The sequence below is a fragment of the Lissotriton vulgaris genome, chromosome 1_1 (genome assembly GCF_964263255.1).
Source record: "Lissotriton vulgaris chromosome 1_1, aLisVul1.2, whole genome shotgun sequence".
NCBI lineage: Eukaryota > Metazoa > Chordata > Amphibia > Caudata > Salamandridae > Lissotriton > Lissotriton vulgaris.
In genome coordinates this window covers 210,990,714-211,014,026 of record NC_141685.1, presented here as the reverse complement: position 1 = coordinate 211,014,026, position 23,313 = coordinate 210,990,714, and the positions used below count along the sequence as shown (strand labels likewise).

Genomic DNA, 23,313 nt, shown 5'->3' with positions numbered 1-23,313 from the left:
ATCCCTAATATGCCCCAACATTGTAGTTTATCAATTTGTAAGTGCCCTAAACCCAAAAGTCAAGATTGGGCACAATTTGCATTTTAAAAGCAGTCCTCCAACACAGATCTGCTTTTAAACTGACCTCAGGCTACAGCAGTGCACACATGCAAGCGCAGGAAGGGGTTCTGGCCTCTAACCCACTATGCCCTAATATATACTAGGGACTTAAAGGTAGTTTTAATCCCCATGCCCTATTATGTACTAGGGCCGTATAGGAGAGGTCATGTCAATCATGGAGGTACCCTAACCCATGGTGCACCCTAGTGTATGTAGGTGTTTTTACTGTATTCGTAAGTGTCTCTTTCAACATAGCACTGGCCCTGGGCCTGGTTAGTCAGAGGCCAGGGTCAGTCAGAGTCAGGTACCACCAGTACCAGTCAGCAACAAGTTGGGGAGTGCCCAGGGCACAGATGGCTTTGCAACACTAGAGAAGCACAAACCCAGAATTTAAAACATAACACCATAGTTGGGGGTTCTCTTTAATAATCAGAATTGATTTCCATCCTAATGAACCCATTTTCAAACTTTAGGATAATGAAAGACTGGGTAAAAATCATAACGTTCCAATCTATACCTTGCAGTTTTTATGCAGCTCTTTGATGACGGTTAATAGCTGTTCAGTGTTAGGATTTTAACTTATAAACTGCAAATAGCAAAAGAATCTCTCAGACAAAAGCAGTGATTCACTGACCTATTTACATTATATGCATTTTGTGATCTGCCTGGTACACGTTCTTTGCAGCAGGCATATTACCCCACTGTGGCTACCTTACCATGAGTCAAAACTTCCAGTACTCAGACCTCTGATCTCTCTCAATAAAGATCATTAATCACCGAAGTTATCTTCACATTTTTATTGTTGCCTGAAAATTTCTGGAGACCAGGAGTGCAGCAGCAGGTACTTTTCAAACCATAATGCCCTTACAAACATGACGCCCTCACCCGAAGTCAGTGACCTTTTTTGCTTGGTGCATGACGATGCAAGATTCATATACATTTTTTTTAACATTTGGTCTGATTACTACGTGAATGTAAACAACAATAAAGCATGCATGCAAACTGTGACTACCTGCCTGCTTTTCTCAATATTTCACTTCAAAACGATGCGAATGTATTTGTTTAACGGGTGGTGATTTGTATAGCGTCAATGGAAAGTCCACAAGGTTGTCCCTGTCCCCCCCAGAATTTTAGTGTCTCCTACGCCCCTGCTCTCGTCCCTCCCCTGCTCCCTTCTTCCTCCAGGCCTCTCGTCCCTCCCCTGCTCTCTCCCTCCATGCCTCTCGTCACTCCTTCGTTGCTCCCCCCCCCCCCCCCCCAGGCCTCTGTCCCTCCCCCGTTCCTCTCCCCCCTCCCTCGCTGCTAGGTGCTCCAGGTGTAAACACAGGCGCAGTGAGGGCGGACGCGGCGCGCGTGAGGTCGGAGCCAGAGAGTGCGTGAAGGCAGCGCCGGGAAGCCCTCTCGCAGGTAAGTCTGAGGGGCTGGGGCGAGACTGGGAGGGGTTCAGGGGAGGCAGGGGCAGGTCTGTGGCTGCAGCCAGCGGTCTCGGGCCTCTCGGCTACTTATGACTTTTTAGGCACCAGCCGCTTCCTGGTTTTTTTTTAATCCACAATTACACATGTGCAGGTGAAACTGCAAGTCCCATAATGCAACTTGCAGTTTACAACAGCCACAAGTGGTTGGCGGCCCTCTCCACTCCACTGACTGTGCAGAACTGGCCTGTTTGGCCATGACCGAGTCCGGTCTGCAGAAGAGAAACAGGTGTTTATGAGAATATATTTGGCCACATTCTCCTCCTACCCTTCCCTCGCACCCCGCGCACATTCATGGGAGCGGTTCATGTAGCAAAATATCAGAGCTTTGGAGATGTTTCCTTTTCTTCCCCCAGTGAGAGGAGCAGAGGCCACTGTACAAGGGCTGATGTACCTCTCGGTGCATTGTCACTATTCACTATTGCAAGGATGAGATATCCAAGAGCGTGTATAAAGGGCAGAATCCCGACGTCTCAAGCGATATCAGACTCCGGAAGGAGCAAGAGGATAGGGAAGTCCTGAATCAAACATGCTATTCTGTGAGCGTTTAAAATAATCCAAAAAAGCTCTACAATACCAGGCTATGATTCCAGAAACGCCGTAGATGGGGGTCCTCCGGTGGCAAACGGGGCGATGGGCTCCCGGACACCATTCCGCATCGCATGAGACGTCGGGATCCTGCCCTTTATACATGTTCTTGGATATCTGTCTGTTGAATTACTCCGTGTATTTGGACCCAGCCTCCAGCTATCATTGGGAGGATACACGAGAGGACACAATACTTACACCATCTGGCTGTGGAGCATTTTTGAATGTTTTAGCATTATATATGATTGTTAGAATGTTGGTGATTGAGAGTGACGAATGAATGTGTGTGCAACTTTGGAATCTTGAATGAGTTGTTTGATTGAATGCGTTGTGTGGGACTTATGTATATATGCTTATTATGTATTATTTATCTATTTATGTCTTTCACTTTGTGAAATTCATAACATTTGATGGAGTATAAGAATGACAATAATAACAAAAAATATGAATTATTGTAACAATATTTTGTCTAGGAATTATGTCCTATTGTTAGCCCAGTGTTGTCTAATATTGTTTGAAACTATTTGGGCACTATACTTATCCTCTATATAGGCAGGTTGTTTTCCCCTGCCTCACCTGCCTATTATCCGCTATCGGGGGTCCCCCTTCTTATTGGTTACAGTCAACTCTATGTCACCTACGGTGTCATAAGGGTTCTGAGATGGAATGTTGGGTTGGAACTGACCAAGAGTGGTTTTCAGAGGGTCTCCAGGGATCTGTGGAAGTGGAAGCTAAACAAACTGTTGCGTTCTAATCTAGGACCCTGATGTATACTGTGACCTTATGTCCCTATACAGCTATAATCCATTTATACCCCTATATTGGCATGATCGATCAAATGCAATATTCAGAAACTCGTCTCTGGCCTCACACGATCAGAGCCACATTTCAGAATCTCTTCCTCTGCAGCTCATTAGAGTAAATGACACAGCAGAAGCCACTATCTAAAATTCCTAGATTACACTCCGAGTTCTTCAACAAGATAAAACTCAGCAACCTGGGAAAGCCCCGCTTGCTATGTTTTGATTAGTAATAGAACTCGAATGAGCACTGAGAGACGATCACTTCCTAGTGACATCTTTATTGACGTCTTATGTCCAAAAACTTACTTCAAACAAGGCACCTTTCAGGTATAAATATTACCAACGTTGCCTTAAGCAAACGCTGCTTCGCTGATACTGATGCTATCGCTGCTTCAACGACCTCAGCGAACGATGGTGTGGTGCACATAGGAGCAGAACAGCTGTCCCCTTCAGAGCCCAGCAGATACAAGCTGCCCGCGGACGCTGCCCCTCCTCCTCTTCCTTGACGCGCTGAGAGAGACGCTGTCTTTTCTCCTGCCGAGAAAATCCAGCTCCGGCGTTTCCAGCCTACTCTTGCGAGTGACTGGGATATCGAGTCCTGGAAGGAGATACAAGACCTCCAACATTCTATTCCAGAGGTATGGTGTTGACTAAACCCTTAGAGAGAATTCTTGAAGCAAACCTTGGCAAAACCAACTTAACTTAAAGCTACTTACTTACTCCCTCCCAAGTATTAGGCTTAGGTCAGGTACACTGGGGTAGGCGTAGTTAGAAGCACCAGTTGAGTACGTTAGCCTAATGTATATATGAATGTATATATGTTTTATTAATTTTAAACCATTGTATGGCTAAGAAACCATATCAATGCTTTTACAGTATTATTTCGCAATACTCATCTTACTGTACGCACTTTTTATAATAACTAGTCTTGCAATTGTGGCAATTCATTCCTCTTGTATGAGAAGAAAGACTGTTCAATAAATAATACCTTTTTATTGAAAACGCCTGTCTCTCTATTCTCTGCATATTGGTGAAAGTAATCTGCACAAAACTGACAGAGTAAAATAACTGTCTATTGTTTCACACGACTCTAGAGATTGACTCTTATTCTAAGGAGCAAAGTTGTCATGTTTATGCTGTTGTTGGAAAACTGAATCCCTTCTTGTCTGTACCAGGGAAGCTGATCACTTCCTATTCAGTCAAGAAAGTTTCCAGTGACATCTGAGCTAGTTGGTAACAAACCCAATTAAGTTTAGCATAGTCAGTGGAGACCTGGAAGATCCGCATTTCTACGTCCATACTACTGTTTATGTTGTTCCAATGCGCAGGGCCTATTGGGAAAATAGGAACTACACTACAAAACATGTGTTTTGAGCACAGCTAGTTCGTGTGTTAACACTATAACAATTGGCGACGAGTTGGTTTCGTTTATCTCTCCACTGGATGGGCCCTTTAATACTTCTATTCAGAACACAGCGATCCCAATGGCAAAAGAAACTCCACTGCGGTGTAGCGCATGTGGAGGACTTATTTTAACATGCCTCGCAGCACAGGTGCATAAAGAGAATGCGCCCCTCTGCACCGGTTTAAGATAGGGGTACATGACTTCATAACTCAGCTGGCAAAGTTGGTCAACTTTACAAGTTCATGAAGTTTCAAAGTTTACCATGACTGCAAAGCTTCACTTGCAAAGGAAAATGACAGTAAAAAAATGTGAGCAATTTTCCTACAGTGAATATGTAACCACTCAAATTATTTTTGAGGGATGTCAGACGTTGTTTTTTGAAGTTTACCAACATCAGAAAGTATAAAAAATAAAAACCTTTATGACTCTGACCAAAGCCAACTACACTAACACTTAGAATCTGCGTCTCCAGGCCCATCCTATGCATCTGGCTTCTTTTCAGTTCAAAATAAGTGTATTAGGGGTAATACAAATCTCAATACATAACTATACCTAGTCACATGAATCAATTGTTGAATAGAAAGACAAAATAGTTGCATATATAATTAAAGTTGGTCTATCTGAAAGAGAAGGATTATTGAAAATATATAAATAAATCAGTAAAAAAAAAAGCGGGGAAATGACAATTCGCATGATACGAAAACTTATAATGCAAAATTCAAAATGAACTTATCTATAAAAACACAATGAAAAGGAAGTCATGAGGTTTGGAAACTTCCTGCTGTTCGGGAGTTAAAATAGAGGAACGTTCAGCACTAGTTTCAATGAACGTTGTGATAGGTAACCATAAATGTAAACGTTTCGTTGCCATGGGTATAGGGTACACAAGAGTTGTATCTAATCTATGAATCTGGCCTCTTTGTAATTCCAGTGGAGTTTCTAATCTAGCGCTCTGATGTGGGTTAGGCACTGTCTAGCGCTTCCGTAAATAAATGATGAAAGCTTGGATGGGTGTCTGGCCTTGAACACTCTTTTTCTTCTTCTCTTCTCCCAAAGGAATGGAAGGGGCCGCGCGGAACCTGGAGAAGATGGACAGAGTCCGACTCCCTTCTTCTGCACGCAATATGTCCATTTTCAGGGTGAGGAGAAACATGGGTCATGCCAGGAGGGAGGTGATGATATTAAGGGAGAACGGAATGAGTCTTAAGTATGGTGACGTGTAGTAAATAAGTTGTACTGCATTCAAGTAGTAAGCAGAAAATCCTTTATTGAGATCTTGCGAAGAGACAAGAGCGGACTCTCCACCTCGGAGGCAACCAGTAACTGCCGTGGAACAGAACCCAGAATCACAGGCAAACATAGAACATAAGGATAAAGCATTCTGCATGAAGTAATAGTATTCTATAAAGACTAGAGCGGATACTTATGTACTGCACATCTTCTTCCTTTCTATTGTTAAACAACTAAAAATACACAAAAATAAAATGAATAAGAATAAAGCATTCTGCATGAAGTAACAGTATTCTATGAAGACTAGAGCGGATACTTATGTACTGCACATCTTCTTCCTTTCAATTGTTAAACAACTAAAAATACACAAAAATAAAATGAATAAGAATAAAGCATTCTGCATGAAGTAATAGTATTCTATAAAGACCAGAGCGGATCCTTATGTACTGCACATCTTCCTTTCTATTGTTAAACAACTAAAAATACACAAAAATAAAATGAATAAGGATAAAGCATTCTGCATGAAGTAACAGTATTCTATAAAGACTAGAGCGGATACTTATGTACTGCACATCTTCTTCCTTTCAATTGTTAAACAACTAAAAATACACAAAAATAAAATGAATAAGGATAAAGCATTCTGCATTAAGTAACAGTATTCTATAAAGACTAGAGCGGATACTTATGTACTGCACATCTTCTTCCTTTCAATTGTTAAACAACTAAAAATACACAAAAATAAAATGAATAAGAATAAAGCATTCTGCATGAAGTAATAGTATTCTATAAAGACCAGAGCGGATCCTTATGTACTGCACATCTTCCTTTCTATTGTTAAACAACTAAAAATACACAAAAATAAAATGAATAAGGATAAAGCATTCTGCATGAAGTAACAGTATTCTATAAAGACTAGAGCGGATACTTATGTACTGCACATCTTCTTCCTTTCTATTGTTAAACAACTAATAATACACAAAAATAAAATGAATAAGGATAAAGCATTCTACATGAAGTAACAGTATTCTATAAGGACTAGAGTGGATACTTATATACTACAGATGCTATCTAGACATGCTCATCATCTTCTTCCTTGTCTCCCATCTCCTCATTTTCCAGGGGCTGAGGCCTGGACAGAAGCGCTACTTATACAGCACAATGCAGGTGTATGATGCTCTGCCAGACCGGGAAATCTTGTACCACAAGTACGCCCACAACCTGCAATGCCAGAACCTTCTGGGTAAGTGATCCGAGGTAAGGGGCCACGAAGAACCCGACCTGTGCTTTTCAGCGCTATCCCAAACCCTAGGAACGTTTACCATGTGCAGAGTCCAACCCGCTCCAGATCCGAGGGGCACCCGCCCCCCAGACAACAGGGTAGTAGGCCTAGCAACAATGACTCTAGTGTATATACAAGCAAAGATTAGCAGGCCTACTCAAACCATAGGTAAAGACCGGTCAATTGCTGTTCATTTTATTTCTTTGGTTTCTTTTTTATTAGGTTTTATGTTTTCTAATAGTTCATTATGTGTAAGGCTCCCTGTTTTCCGTTTTTACTGATTTTTACAGATAAATACAGACACAAAAAACATTTATTATCTTGTCTGTATTTTTTTTAAATGTGGATAAAAACGGAAATGTGGTGATTTTTGAGTGATTCTAAATACACTTTGCCAAGACTGCCAGGCCAATAACTGTGTAGATTGATGGGTAAGGGGTTAAAAAAAAAGGAATTTTAATAAAGAGATTCAGGGCTGGAACATCCAGATTACTTGCCGGGGAGTTTCATTACTTCAAGCCGTAGTCTTCCTCCTCCCTATCCTCGTAACACCCTAACACCCTTATCTCCTTCTAGAATGCCTGTGAGAGGTACTTGTGTCTGCTATCTTTTACATGGCGATGTTCCAGGTGAGGAGGGGATATGAACGGGAAGGACAACTGGATATTTAGTTATAGAAAAGGAAGACTCTTTTATCAAATGTCACAAGAGACTCTTCCACCTTACCTGTTGTCTCTAGACCCTTCCACCTTACCTGTCGTCTCTAGACTCTTCCACCTTACCTCTCGTCTCTAGACTCTTCCACCTTACCTCTCGTCTCTAGACTCTTCCACCTTACCTCTCGTCTCTAGACTCTTCCACCTTACCTGTTGTCTCTAAACCTTTCCACCTTACCTGTTGTCTCTAGACTCTTCCACCTTACCTGTTGTCTCTAGACTCTTCCACCTTACCTCTCGTCTCTAGACTCTTCCACCTTACCTCTCGTCTCTAGACTCTTCCACCTTACCTCTTGTCTCTAGACTCTTCCACCTTACCTCTCGTCTCTAGACTCTTCCACCTTACCTGTTGTCTCTAGACCTTTCCACCTTACCTGTTGTCTCTAGACCTTTCCACCTTACCTGTTGTCTCTAGACTCTTCCACCTTACCTGTTGTCTCTACACCCTTCCACCTTACGTCTCATCTCTAGACTCTTCCACCTTACCTCTCGTCTCTAGACTCTTCCACCTTACCTCTCGTCTCTAGACTCTTCCACCTTACCTCTCGTCTCTAGACCTTTCCACCTTACCTGTTGTCTCTAGACCTTTCCACCTTACCTGTTGTCTCTAGACTCTTCCTCCTTACCTGTTGTCTCTAGACTCTTCCTCCTTACCTGTTATCTCTAGACCTTTCCACCTTACCTGTTGTCTCTAGACCCTTCCACCTTACCTGTTGTTACTAGACCCTGTAATGACCGGATTTTCTGCTTAGATGGGATCAGCCCCTAGGGGCCCCTCTAACCCAGCCAAAACGTAATCACCTCCCTCCTTAGAACGTATTTACAATGGGTATGGATACATATATGTACATTTCGTACCTAAGGATGGGGAAATAGCAATAAACATGCATAGGTTTTCTACCATATCCTATTCATATCAGCTAGTCTCGCGGCCACTCAGACCCAGACCAATCTACCCTGGGGCAGATATGACACACAATCCGGCGTGTCTACACACATGGGTCTGCAACCCCAGTGCTCTCATTAACGCCACTTTCCCTAGAGGCGATCTCATTACACACCAGTATCCTCCCTGGTGTTCTCATTAACGCCACTTTCCCTAGAGGCGATCTCATTACACACCAGTATCCTCCCTGGTGTTCTCATTAACGCCACTTTCCCTAGAGGCGATCTCATTACACACCAGTGTCCTCCCTGGTGTTCTCATTAACGCCACTTTCCCTAGAGGCGATCTCATTACACACCAGTGTCCTCCCTGGTGTTCTCATTAACGCCACTTACCAATGACGACCACTTTCCTATGAATACCTTCAGTTTTCTCTCTATATGTTGGGAAGTCTCTCTCACTATTCACTAAGGGTTTGCTACTACAATATTAGGAGTTTGCCAATTACTAATATGTGCCTTCTGCTCCTGGCATCAAAGGTCCCCTCGCTTCCTATTTGTTTGGTCACTCCTTACCTGATCGGGATTTCACATCCGTTCATGCAAACAATGCTCAACTAGAAGGAAAAAGTTACCAAGATTGAACAAGAATACAAGGCACATGTCAGTTCACTAAGAACTGGGGTCATCTTTAATATACAATATAGACACATACACAGATCTGTATTATAATGGACACATCCACATGTAACTGACAAAGACTATAAATAGAACACACCGCTGCAAGGAAAAGGATTAGCAATAGAATGGCCTAGGGAATAAAGACAAGATTAAGATGTAAGTGTAAAGTAAACTAATATGACAGGACCAATATCACCTGATTAGTGTGAAGTCTTGTTCTAGCTGTCATCTGGGCTCCTCTCTCGTCTGTGTCTTGGCTCATCTCAGACTCTCTCTCTCTCCTGCACTCTTGGATACACCTCTGCGCTGATCACTTTGCACTGGATTTCTCTCCCCCACGGACTCTCTCTCCACATTCCAACTTCAATCTAATGGTTTCTGCCGTTCTGATCACCGTTCATTCCACTAGCTTGTTCACTCTGTTTCAAGGTTTCTGTGCCAATGTCCAATTAACTCCAGCTGCTCCCACAGGTTAATCCACGATATACTTCAGTCTCTTCTAAAAGGCATTACTTCAGACTCCAGCTATTCACAACTCCTCCTGATAAGTAACTGCTTCTGACTGCTTCCTTCAGTTCCAGCTCACTGACTGTCTGTTTGTCTTCTCTCTGTTCCAAGCATTTTCTGTCTCTTCTCCTCCTGCAATTCCACTCCTCCAACTCTACCAACACTCTCTGCTTCTCCAATTCAACTAACTGCAACTTCAGCTCAGCTCTCTCTCTCTGCTCTTCCAACAACTCCTCTCTCTTCTACCACTCCAGCTCAACTCCCTGACTCAGCCTCTGCACTTCACTGATATAGAATGCTGTTTCCTCATGGAAAGTTCCAGCCATCAGCCTGCCGCCCACCAGATCTCTGCACCACTTCGCATCAAGGACACACACCCAGCTGGCCAGCCTTTTGTGGTGTCTTCGACACAGAGAATAATACAGCCTACCGATAAGGGCTGGCCCAGACCGGTTCTCTCCAAGTGAACAACAGCTTTAACTATAAACTTTACCTTTACTCTGCAAGCCTCTCAGCTCCATCAAGATGGAGTCCCTCTAGTTCTGGGCCTGTACGCCTGAGAAGGATGAAATACCCCTTAGCTCTGTCAGAGTACCTACATAAACCATACCAATGTGTAATATAAAGTCAGGACCACAGGATCCAACCTCTACTATAAGCAAGAATAACAGGCCAAAGCCAATAGGCAATAGATGGCCTCCTCTAGGTCTGGAAGAAAGGGCTTAAAAGGGCCAACACAAGCTAAGAATACCTATCCTAGATGTGAGCAAGATTAAAGTCTATAGAACTGCCCACTAGGGCCAAAAACCCTGTCAAGACATTCCACTCTTAGACTTTATTTTGCGAACATTTAACAACAACAACATCCATATAAACAAACATCAACATAATCTATCAACAAATCAAAAACCAAAAAACTCTCTAAAATGAATGACAACTTAAAGAAATTCCACCTGAAACTTAATGTAGGGAATACAAATCTAACAACTAACTGAAAACAAATCAAAGCACCCTCGACCTGAATGCTGAAACATATCTAAGATTTGATCTGATAACAACAGAAACTAACCAAAGCATCCTCAAACTAAATGTGCCTCAACTTCTAGTGATAACTGATGAAATCTAGTGATGTAGGGACTTATGTGCTGAATGAAAACAGCAAGGGGCCTAAATGGGGCCTACCTACTCCGGACAACTTAAGAACTAAATGTGCCTCAACTTCTAATGATAAAACAACAAAGGGCCTAAATGAGGCCTACCTACTATGGTCAACTTAAGCTAATGATAACTCATGAAATCTATTGGTGTAGGGCCTTGTTTGTGGAATAAGAATAACAATGGGCCTAAATGAGGCCTACTGACATTGGTCAACTTAAGGAAACATTTGGTGAAATCTGAGAAATAAACATGACAAATTGTTCTCAAGGTCTGGGCAAACATTAATAATAGATGTAGGACATAATCATACTAAAAGACACACCTCCCAGGACAACTTAAAGTCTGGGGTAACCACCCTTGGATCAATCAAAGTGAAAGTGTAATAACAGGAAAATAAAAGACAACACCATTCCTACAAGATAGCTGGTGTAGCACTATGCATAGAAATATATATAAATGCGGTGTGTATATAAAAGCACAAAACAGTTAGCACCCAGGTTCTTCACACTGTGGAACACATGTGTGCACCACCATTTAAAAATTAGATTTATATCTGCATCGATCTTTCATTGGCAAAAACTTGTTCTGCAGAAAACAGGAAAACTATAATAGGTGACTGCATCCTAAAAAGCAAAGATAGTACTACATAAACATCAACACCATGAAAACATTTCTTTTTGTTTAAAAGTGGGGCCTGTTCATAGTGATTGCAAAGAAAAACATGGGAATAATGCAGGCCAAGGAATTACATAACATATTCCCGTTGTGGGAAACATTATCAAAATCCAATAAAAATGGGTTCATGTAGAATACTATTGGCTTTGTCAAAAATATATCCAATGTTATTTGTATGGGGTTTGAACCTGACCGCTGAGGCTGCCAATTGTAGAATATAGTTAACCCCTTCCATGCTCATGACGAGCTCAGCCAATTGCAAGTTGTAAGTCCAATATCCTAATATTAAGATTTAAGGCAGTCAATTTTTTGGGACATCAGTGTAGGTCACCACCCTGCATCTTCATCCGGTACCAAGGAAACACGTCCTCCACCGTTGATCCACCACCAATCCGGTCTGGTCTGGTCTGGTTCCATCTTCCAAAAAGAATAAACTAACATAAGAAAGTGAAAAACAAAAAAAGGAGTGGGAGGGGGGTGGGCCGACGCACACACCGAACACCACAACCCAGCAACCTAGGACAAGAAAACAAGTATCATTAATCTTGCAGGATAAAATTTTCCATTTAAAAAGCACCCCAAGTGCTTTTCATTGTCGGGAAAAAAAAAAACTTAATTAATTAAAAACATTCTTCTAAAGTCAAGAAATAATTAAAATCATATACTTTTAAATTTGTTTGGGCAAAATCTAATTTTTACATACACAGCCAGAAGGGCCTAGTAATACCCTAATCCTCTGTGAGACAGCCCCTCCCTTCAGAAAGATGTTCGTGCTCAGAGCTTTGAATCTGCTCCAAAAAATATGCAGAAGCCAGGCTACAGTGTGAAGTAATTTGAATCACTGCCAAGTGCTGATCTCATTGCAAGAGGAAGGCGCTGCCAAGCACTCGATCCAAGCATCTCTAGTCTCTAATCAGGGAAGCCTACCCAGGCCTACTGTATCTAACGAACTCCAAGGGCCAAGAGTCTGCCAACTACTCTGCATGTACAAGGATCCCTTATCTGCAGGCAATGAAGCTGTCTGCGCCGACAGCAAGGAAGAGCGAGTTGACCCCCCCCCCCCTTACATAAACATTCCGTCCGCGGAACAAAATTGGATGTTGGCCAATCATAACAAGACAGGCAGTGTTCGGAGCCTGCAGAGGAAAAAGCCCCCCTTTACAAAACAGCTGGTCTGAGCCAGCCTAATTTCCAAGGTCAAAAAACACATTCTTTGGAAGCTGTTCCCAGGCCTGATTCTCTAACTAACGAAAGCAAATTCAAATGTGGTAAAAAGCAAAGTAATCTGTAACACAGTCATATGCAAGCAATTTAAAATAATTCTGGTACAGTGTACTGCTACTTAAAAGCTCCACTTTCTAAAAAACACTTTTGTCTGATTAATTCAGCTAGAAGGCAAGACATTTGAAACATGGGCATTTATTTAGCATGCAGATCAACACACAAAAAGGGGCAATTTGCTTCTGCACACAAGACTATGCATTTTGCATTTGAAAAAACGAATTATCATGGACTGTTGGGTTTAATATTTCTCTGCACATATATATATCAGGCAGCATGTTTAATGAACACTGCTTTTACCGTGCAAGGTATTACCTTTCTATCAACAGCTTGTCAAAGTACATAGGCGAGCCTTGTAACTAAATGCAAATTAAACTAATGTAAGGGACACATAGCAATGCATTAAGATGGTAGTGTGTCATAGTTATCATTTTTAGTCAAAATAGAACAATATATTCTGCTCCACCCTAACTATACACACTACCATCCAAAAAATAAAAAACGAAATCACAATATACTTGCAGCTGTTGAAAGGGAAATAATATTAAAACAACATAAAATGCAAACACATTTCATCATTGATTTTTTTCCAACCAGGGGCAACATGTAATTTTGCATTGCAGCATAATTTATCGTGCAAGCCTTTCAATTCAACCTAGTAAAAGGGCCAAATTCATATATTATCAAACAGCCATTTATTTTCCAACTGAGTGGGTTAACTTACATCTGCATATTAAAACAATTACAATTGAAAAAAAAAGGTTCAGCTTGCATCAGGGAAAAATAATAATGAGAACACATTTGTTTTAAAAGCACACGGTTGCCTGTCACTAATTAAAAGCACATGTTACTGTGCACTGTTGGGCAAGAATAACTACGCACAATCTGTGATCATTCTAAAACACCGGTCTAGTTGGAAAACCCTCAAAGAAATAATTAATGAAAACAGCCCGTAGAATGCATTCTAACAGGGCCATCTCCTTAAAATTTCACTCATTTTAAATCATGCATTAAAAAATAATTCTCCACACGTCTGTGGATGCATATCAAGTAGCACATTTAAAAGAACACTGCTCTCTCCGTGCAAACCCTTATCTCAATCCGACTGGTTGATTTATAACTTACCGACCTCTAAGAGTCAGACACATGAAACATCAGCTCCCAGGCAAACCCACACAAATTCGTAGACGCAATTCAAAAAGAATGTTAAATGAACAGAGCCCTACGCTCAGCACAAGATGTTACCTTTCCATCAAGAAGCTGACAAAGCACATAGGCAGACTCAGAAACCAATAAAAGTCAAATCAAATCATCAACCATCAAAACACTCACTGACTTTTATAGTCAGCTCAAATAACCATGCATGTTAAACAGCATGTTAAAATAAATACTGCCATCTCAATGCAAGATATTAACCCTTTGGCAGCTCAAACAAAATCATTTCCCAATGACCGTAGTACATGGGAAATTCAAGATAGTATCTCTCCACGTTTTCACATAACACGTACGCACATCTACAAAACAAATCCCCCAAGCATTTGAAAGAGATCCAGCTCTCTCCTACCTAACGCAACAATAACATGCTCTATCCAAGCCATAACCACATGGCGCTATTCACAAGCCATATTTACAATGAAAGTCAACAAGTTAAAAAAAAAAAATGACATGCTCCTCACAAGGAATATATGCAAGGCGCAATTCACAAGGAACACAGCAAGGCAGAATGAGAACATGCTCCTCACAAGCCACAATCACATGGCGCTATTCACAAGCCATATTTACAAGACAAGCTCTTCACAAGTAATACAACCAAGGCGCAATTCACAAGGAACACAGCAAGTCAGAATGAGAACATGCTCCTCACAAGCCACAATTACATGGCGCTATTCACAAGCCATATTTACAAGGGGCTATTTACAAAGAACTCCACAAATCATATTACATTGAACACATTTCACATTGCACAGCATAGGCAGATGCAGCAAGCAATATAATGGGCAATTTAAAAGCATTTTTCACACACATTTGTACAATTGGACCATCACAAAGATGTTACTGGCTCCTTCATGTAATATCATCCTTCAACCCTGACAGTTCAAACACCAAAATGAAAACCATTTCTTCCACCCTGCGTAAGTCAAATGCCATGATGTACTGCAATCTCCTCACACTGCAACTGTTCAAGCCCATAGGTCACACAGGCTACATAAACTGCAAAACTACACCAGATGGAACTGGCGATCAGGGCACTCCCTCACAACACATGGGAAACAATCCAAGCACATGGCCAGATCACACAGGATTCGTAAACAGTCGACTACGCCAGATGGAACTGGCGATCAGGGCACTCCCTCACAACACATGGGAAACAATCCAAGCACATGGCCAGGACACACAGTATTCGTAAACAGTCGACTACGCCAGATGGAACTGGCGATCAGGGCACTCCCTCACAACACATGGGAAACAATCCAAGCACATGGCCAGATCACACAGGATTCGTAAACAGTCGACTACGCCAGATGTAATGACCGGATTTTCTGCTTAGATGGGATCAGCCCCTAGGGGCCCCTCTAACCCAGCCAAAACGTAATCACCTCCCTCCTTAGAACGTATTTACAATGGGTATGGATACATATATGTACATTTCGTACCTAAGGATGGGGAAATAGCAATAAACATGCATAGGTTTTCTACCATATCCTATTCATATCAGCTAGTCTCGCGGCCACTCAGACCCAGACTAATCTACCCTGGGGGAGTTATGACACACAATCCGGCGTGTCTACACACATGGGTCTGCAGTCCCAGTGCTCTCATTAACGCCACTTTCCCTAGAGGCGATCTCATTACACACCAGTATCCTCCCTGGTGTTCTCATTAACGCCACTTTCCCTAGAGGCGATCTCATTACACACCAGTGTCCTCCCTGGTGTTCTCATTAACGCCACTTACCAATGACGACCACTTTCCTATGAATACCTTCAGTTTTCTCTCTATATGTTGGGAAGTCTCTCTAACTATTCACTAAGGGTTTGCTACTACAATATTAGGAGTTAGCCAATTACTAATATGTGCCTTCTGCTCCTGGCATCAAAGGTCCCCTCGCTTCCTATTTGTTTGGTCACTCCTTACCTGATCGGGATTTCACATCCGTTCATGCAAACAATGCTCAACTAGAAGGAAAAAGTTACCAAGATTGAACAAGAATACAAGGCACATGTCAGTTCACTAAGAACTGGGGTCATCTTTAATATACAATATAGACACATACACAGATCTGTATTATAATGGACACATCCACATGTAACTGACAAAGACTATAAATAGAACACACCGCTGCAAGGAAAAGGATTAGCAATAGAATGGCCTAGGGAATAAAGACAAGATTAAGATGTAAGTGTAAAGTAAACTAATATGACAGGACCAATATCACCTGATTAGTGTGAAGTCTTGTTCTAGCTGTCATCTGGGCTCCTCTCTCGTCTGTGTCTTGGCTCATCTCAGACTCTCTCTCTCTCCTGCACTCTTGGATACACCTCTGCGCTGATCACTTTGCACTGGATTTCTCTCCCCCACGGACTCTCTCTCCACATTCCAACTTCAATCTAATGGTTTCTGCCGTTCTGATCACCGTTCATTCCACTAGCTTGTTCACTCTGTTTCAAGGTTTCTGTGCCAATGTCCAGTTAACTCCAGCTGCTCCCACAGGTTAATCCACGATATACTTCAGTCTCTTCTAAAAGGCATTACTTCAGACTCCAGCTATTCACAACTCCTCCTGATAAGTAACTGCTTCTGACTGCTTCCTTCAGTTCCAGCTCACTGACTGTCTGTTTGTCTTCTCTCTGTTCCAAGCATTTTCTGTCTCTTCTCCTCCTGCAATTCCACTCCTCCAACTCTACCAACACTCTCTGCTTCTCCAATTCAACTAACTGCAACTTCAGCTCAGCTCTCTCTCTCTGCTCTTCCAACAACTCCTCTCTCTTCTACCACTCCAGCTCAACTCCCTGACTCCGCCTCTGCACTTCACTGATATAGAATGCTGTTTCCTCATGGAAAGTTCCAGCCATCAGCCTGCCGCCCACCAGATCTCTGCACCACTTCGCATCAAGGACACACACCCAGCTGGCCAGCCTTTTGTGGTGTCTTCGACACAGAGAATAATACAGCCTACCGATAAGGGCTGGCCCAGACCGGTTCTCTCCAAGTGAACAACAGCTTTAACTATAAACTTTACCTTTACTCTGCAAGCCTCTCAGCTCCATCAAGATGGAGTCCCTCTAGTTCTGGGCCTGTACGCCTGAGAAGGATGAAATACCCCTTAGCTCTGTCAGAGTACCTACATAAACCATACCAATGTGTAATATAAAGTCAGGACCACAGGATCCAACCTCTACTATAAGCAAGAATAACAGGCCAAAGCCAATAGGCAATAGATGGCCTCCTCTAGGTCTGGAAGAAAGGGCTTAAAAGGGCCAACACAAGCTAAGAATACCTATCCTAGATGTGAGCAAGATTAAAATCTATATCACTGCCCACTAGGGCCAAAAACCCTGTCAAGACAGACCCTTCCACCTTACCTGTTGTCTCTAGACCCTCCCACCTTACCTGTTGTCTCTAGACTCTTCCTCCTTACCTATTGTCTCTAGACTCTTCCTCCTTACCTGTTATCTCTAGACCTTTCCACCTTACCTGTTGTCTCGAGACCCTTCCACCTTACCTGTTGTCACAAGACCCTTCCACCTTACCTGTTGTCTCTAGACCCTTCCACCTTACCTGTTGTTTCTAGCCCCTTCCACCTTACCTGTTGTCTCTAGACCCTCCCACCTTAACTGTTGTCTCTAGACCCTCCCACCTTACCTGTTGTCTCTAGAATCTTCCCACCTTACCTGTTGTCTCTAGAATCTTCCTCCTTACCTGTTATCTATAGACCTTTCCACCTTACCTGTTGTCTCTAGACTCTTCCACCTTACCTGTTGTCTCTAGACCCTTCCATCTTACCTCTCGTCTCTAGACTCTTCCACCTTACCTCTCGTCTCTAGACTCTTCCACCTTACCTCTTGTCTCTAGACTCTTCCACCTTACCTCTCATCTCTAGACTCTTCCACCTTACCTGTTGTCTCTAGACCTTTCCACCTTACCTGTTGTCTCTAGACCTTTCCACCTTACCTGTTGTCTCTAGACTCTTCCACCTTACCTGTTGTCTCTACACCCTTCCACCTTACGTCTCGTCTCTAGACTCTTCCACCTTACCTCTCGTCTCTAGACTCTTCCACCTTACCTCTCGTCTCTAGACCTTTCCACCTTACCTGTTGTCTCTAGACCTTTCCACCTTACCTGTTGTCTCTAGACTCTTCCTCCTTACCTGTTGTCTCTAGACTCTTCCTCCTTACCTGTTATCTCTAGACCTTTCCACCTTACCTGTTGTCTCTAGACCCTTCCACCTTACCTGTTGTCACTAGACCCTTCCACCTTACCTGTTGTCTCTAGACCCTCCCACCTTACCTGTTGTCTCTAGACTCTTCCTCCTTACCTATTGTCTCTAGACTCTTCCTCCTTACCTGTTATCTCTAGACCTTTCCACCTTACCTGTTGTCTCTAGACCCTTCCACCTTACCTGTTGTCACTAGACCCTTCCACCTTACCTGTTGTCACAAGACCCTTCCACCTTACCTGTTGTCTCTAGACCCTTCCACCTTACCTGTTGTTTCTAGCCCCTCCCACCTTACCTGTTGTCTCTAGACCCTCCCACCTTAACTGTTGTCTCTAGACCCTCCCACCTTACCTGTTTTCTCTAGAATCTTCCCACCTTAACTGTTGTCTCTAGACCCTTCCACCTTAACTGTTGTCACTAGACCCTTCCACCTTACATGTTGTCACTAGACCCTTCCACCTTACCTGTTGTCTCTGGACCCTTCCACCTTACCTGTTGTTTCTAGCCCCTCCCACCTTACCTATTGTCTCTAGACCCTCCCACCTTAACTGCTGTCTCTAGACCCTCCCACCTTACCTGTTGTCTCTAGACCCCTCTTCATTACCTGTTGTCTCTAACCCCTCCCACCTTACCTGTTGTTTCTAGCCCTTCCAACCTTACCTGTTGTCTCTAGACCCTCCCATCCTACCTGTTGTCTCTAGACCCCTCTTAAATACCTGTTGTCTCTAGCCCCTCCCACCTTACCTGTTGTCTCTAGACTCTTCTCCCTTACCTGTTGTCTCTAAATTCTTACACCTTACCTGTTGTCTCTAGACCCTTCTCCCTTACCTGTTGTCTCTAGACCCTTCTCCCTTACCTGTTGTCTCTAGTCCCTCACACCTTACCTGTTGTCTCTAGTCTTCTCTTCATTACCTGTTGTCTCTGGCCCCTCCCACCCTACCTGTTGTCTCTAGCCCCTCCCACCTTACCTAATGTCTTTACGCCCTTCTAACCCAATCTGCTGTACTGTTGATTATGAAAAAGGTTCCATTTTGCGCATGTGTAAATTAGCAAAATTATTTCCACAAGAGAACTTGCAATCTGTGCACACAAAGTTCGCTCCAGGGCACACAAGTTTTACCCCCACAACACATTGTAATCAGAGGGTGGTCCTGGATCGGACGAGTGCCCTGGTGAGGTGCTTAGCCAATAAGCAGAGATAACTCAAATGCTGGTTGCTCATCCCTTTGTAATACAATTTTAAGAGGTCACACTGCTCCACACCAGTTGGATGTTGGTGCTTGTGAGCATCAAAACACTTTATGTGATCCAGTGTCTTGCCTGCTTCCCAGCAGGGGGAGCCCAAGAGCTAAACATATGGCCAAACCAGTGGTCCTCACCACAACAAACACCTGGGTCTTCAACAAACAAGACAGGAAAAGATAGAAAAGAGGGCCAGTAGGGATGGGCATCCCTTTCAAAGGAGGGTTTCCCTGACCCACCAATGGTGGCATGCTCCATCATTATAATGAACCAGTCATCTCACATTACAACAGCCAGGAGACCCTCGGGTGAAGCAGAGGCTCTGATGCTGCTGCAGACGAGGTGAAACAGGCTGAGAATTGATGTGCGTGTCCAAGGAGGCTTCAGCCAGAAGCTCTCTTGATTAGTCAAGGATGGTCTTTGTTATAACCTAAGTTTTACATTTATATGTAACTAGCAGCCCGTCCCGACGTTGTCCGGGTATGAATTGCTGCCGGCCAGTAATATATTGTTTTGTAGGATTTCGTTTTGATAGCATTTCTTATCTGTGACAGGCCTGTGAAACACTCCGATTCACAGTGCACTGCTTATGTACTTAAGAGTGCGCGTTCAGTAGTGTGTGAACTCGAGTTTCCCTACTTTATTTTTTCTTGCAATATTATATAGCGCAAACTCAACAACATGGCATGAGCACAATTTACATTACAGAAGAACATATTCATTTGTGCTTTGTCCTCCTGTGCTTTGGCATGGGGAGACAAAGCGATTTGCCTGGAATCACAGGATATTGAGCTGATGCTGAGATTCGAACGTAGATCCCCAGCTCTAAAGTTCGCAGTTCTAGAACTTGTGGCGGGAGGTGTGTCTAAAAGTGTATGTTACATCACTATCAGTGCTCCTACGTATCCGTGAGTCGCAGCACGCCGCATCCCGTAGAGGGATGCGAAGGCCCCGATGATGAAGCATGACACCAAGGGGCCTGTTGGTGTGTGAGGGGTATTTAAACAACACTGTGTGCTCCCCATCACTTTAGGGATCACTACCACTTTCTGATTGGATTCTATTTTGTTTAAACAAATTGTTAGGGGAGACTGAATCCACTTCTTCCTCTCCCTCCCTCCTTTTGTTGTATTTATGTTCTAGACAGCGCACAGCTGTGGGAGCCCCTCCCTATATTAAACACACTTAGACATCCGCCATACACTACATTCAACGCCTAATCTTCCCATTTACCATACTATAATGGAGGATGAACATGGCCTAACCTTCAGTGAGGACGACATCGACAGGATTCTTGCAGATGTCAACCCTTTTGAAGGGTTAAGCAACAGTGACCCGAGCCCAGCCGTAGCGTACTGGGATGAATTGATGAACTTAAGAAAAGTCCAAGTAAGGGCAGCCTTACATGGTCTACTAATGAGGGAATATTTGAGGAATAAAATAGCCCCGCAGGGATTGTTGGTAAGAAATGAACCTTTCATCTTTCAAGATGACCTCGTCTTTAAGAAAGCCTGGTCTCTTATCTCCTGGCATTGCACCAGAGACTGGTTAGTGCTAATAGTTCAAACAGCCACAAGAAAATCATTGGAATTGAAAGTAGAGATTCAGAAACTCGAGATACAACTGAAAGCTTTCGTTTCTGACATCCACAACAGCTTTGACAACCAACCCGGAAGCCAACCCACCCTACCATCAGCCGACCATCCTCCCCTCGTCAACACCCTTAACGCCTGGAACCCAATCTCCACTGAAGACACCATCCGCCTGATGAATTCCATCCACTCTGGATCCCCCACAGACCCTTGCCCTCACCACATCTTCAACAAAGCAGACTCCGTCATAGCTCCGCACCTCCGAGACGTCATCAACTGTTCCTTCAACTCCGCTACCTTCCCAGAAGACTGGAAACACGCTGAACTCACCGCCCTTCTGAAAAAACCAACAGCAGACCCCACCGAACTCAAAAACTACCGCCCCATCTCGCTTCTCCCATTCCCGGCCAAAGTCATCGAGAAAGCTGTCAACAACCAGCTCGCCGCCTTCATCGAAGCCAACAAATCTCTCGACCCCTCACAATCTGGCTTCCGAGCCAAACACAGCACTGAGACCGCCCTCATCGCAGCAACAGACGACATTCGAACTCTACTGGACAATGGAGACACAGTCGCCCTCATCCTCCTCGACCTCTCTGCAGCCTTCGACACAGTCTGCCACAGCACCCTTTTACAACGCCTCAGAAACATCGGAATCCAAGGAAAGGCACTGGAATGGATCACCTCATTCCTCACCGGAAGAACCCAGAGAGTCCGCCTCCCACCATTCAAATCCGAGGCCTCTGAAATCATCTGCGGCGTACCACAAGGATCCTCACTCTGTCCCACCCTCTTCAACGTATACATGAGCCCCCTCGCGGCCATCGCCCGCCAACACAACCTCAACATCATCTCTTACGCGGATGACACTCAACTGATCCTATCTCTCACCAAGGACCCCAGCACCGCCAAAACTAACCTACACGAAGGAATGAAAGAAGTCGCCGAATGGATGAAACAAAGCCGTCTGAAACTGAACTCAGACAAAACAGAAGTCCTCATTTTAGGTAAATCCCCCTCTGCATGGGACGACTCCTGGTGGCCGGAAGCCCTCGGAAATGCACCCATCCCGACAGACCACGCACGGAACCTTGGCGTCATCCTGGATTCTTCACTCTCTATGAACAAACAAGTCAGCGCCGTATCCTCTTCCTGCTTTAACATTCTTCGCATGCTCAGAAAAACTTTCCGCTGGATCCCCACCGAAACAAGGAAAACAGTCACCCATGCCCTGGTCACGAGCCGACTGGACTACGGAAACACCCTCTACGCAGGTACCACCGCTAAACTTCAGAAGAAACTACAACGAATCCAAAACGCCTCAGCCAGGCTCATATTAGACATCCCACGCAACGAACACATCTCTGGTCACCTCAAAGACCTCCACTGGCTACCCGTCAATAAGAGAATTACTTTCCGTCTGCTTACCCACGCACACAAATCACTCTACGACATCGGACCAGATTGCCTCAACTCTCGACTGTCCTTCTACACCCCCTCCCGCCAACTTCGCTCTTCCAGCCAAGCCCTCGCCACTGTACCTCGCATCAACAAGACCACCATGGGAGGCAGATCCTTTTCTTACCTGGCTGCCAGAACATGGAACTCACTCCCCGCTTACCTTCGCCTCACCCAGAATCACCTAGCGTTCAGAAAACAGCTTAAAACGTGGATTTTTGACAAATAATCATCCTCCCCCTCCTAAGCGCCTTGAAACCCTCTGGGTATGTAGTGCGCTATATAAATTTTATGACTTGACTTGACTTGACAGCTTTCGTTTCACCAGCAGACTTAAAGAAAGGGCTGGAAGAACTTAATCAGCAAATGAAAGATTTCGAGATCACTTTAAAACAAAGCAAGTTTAACAAACTGGAAAAAGATAAGGACCGTTTCACCCCGGAGAGGGCATACTCTTACACAAAAGCTGATTATGTAACAAAAGGAAACATTAGTGACACCGACAGTGTGAGTTCAGATGGTAGCTCCACCAGTACCAACTCAGGTGGTTTTCAACAAAGGGGTGGTTTCCGCCAACTGAGATCTCAATTCCCCCGCCAGAGAGACTGGAGAGGTTTCCAGGGACCACCTCAATATAATCCTTATCAAAATCAATTCCAATTCCCTCAAAACCAATTCGGCCCACCACAAATGGGAAAAATGTACACCCCCAATGGGGACCAGACCAAACTACCGTACCCCAGAATGCTCAGCATTTTTTATCATGGGGCCAAGGACCCTGCAGAGGGAGGAACAAGAAGGGGAA

General features: G+C 43.7%; 1 protein-coding gene across 1 annotated transcript in view; it reads left to right on the top strand.

The window, feature by feature from the left end:
• Positions 1-1,375: 1,375 nt before the first annotated feature.
• FAM216B (family with sequence similarity 216 member B) overlaps positions 1,376-23,313 on the top strand; it is a 33,831-nt gene continuing 11,893 nt past the window's right edge. The window contains exons 1-3 of the mRNA XM_086952194.1: positions 1,376-1,506; positions 5,424-5,506; positions 6,717-6,837. Of these exons, the coding sequence (XP_086808320.1) occupies positions 5,426-5,506; positions 6,717-6,837 (202 nt within the window). The 5' untranslated portion in view covers positions 1,376-1,506; positions 5,424-5,425. The remainder of the gene's footprint in view (positions 1,507-5,423; positions 5,507-6,716; positions 6,838-23,313) is intronic.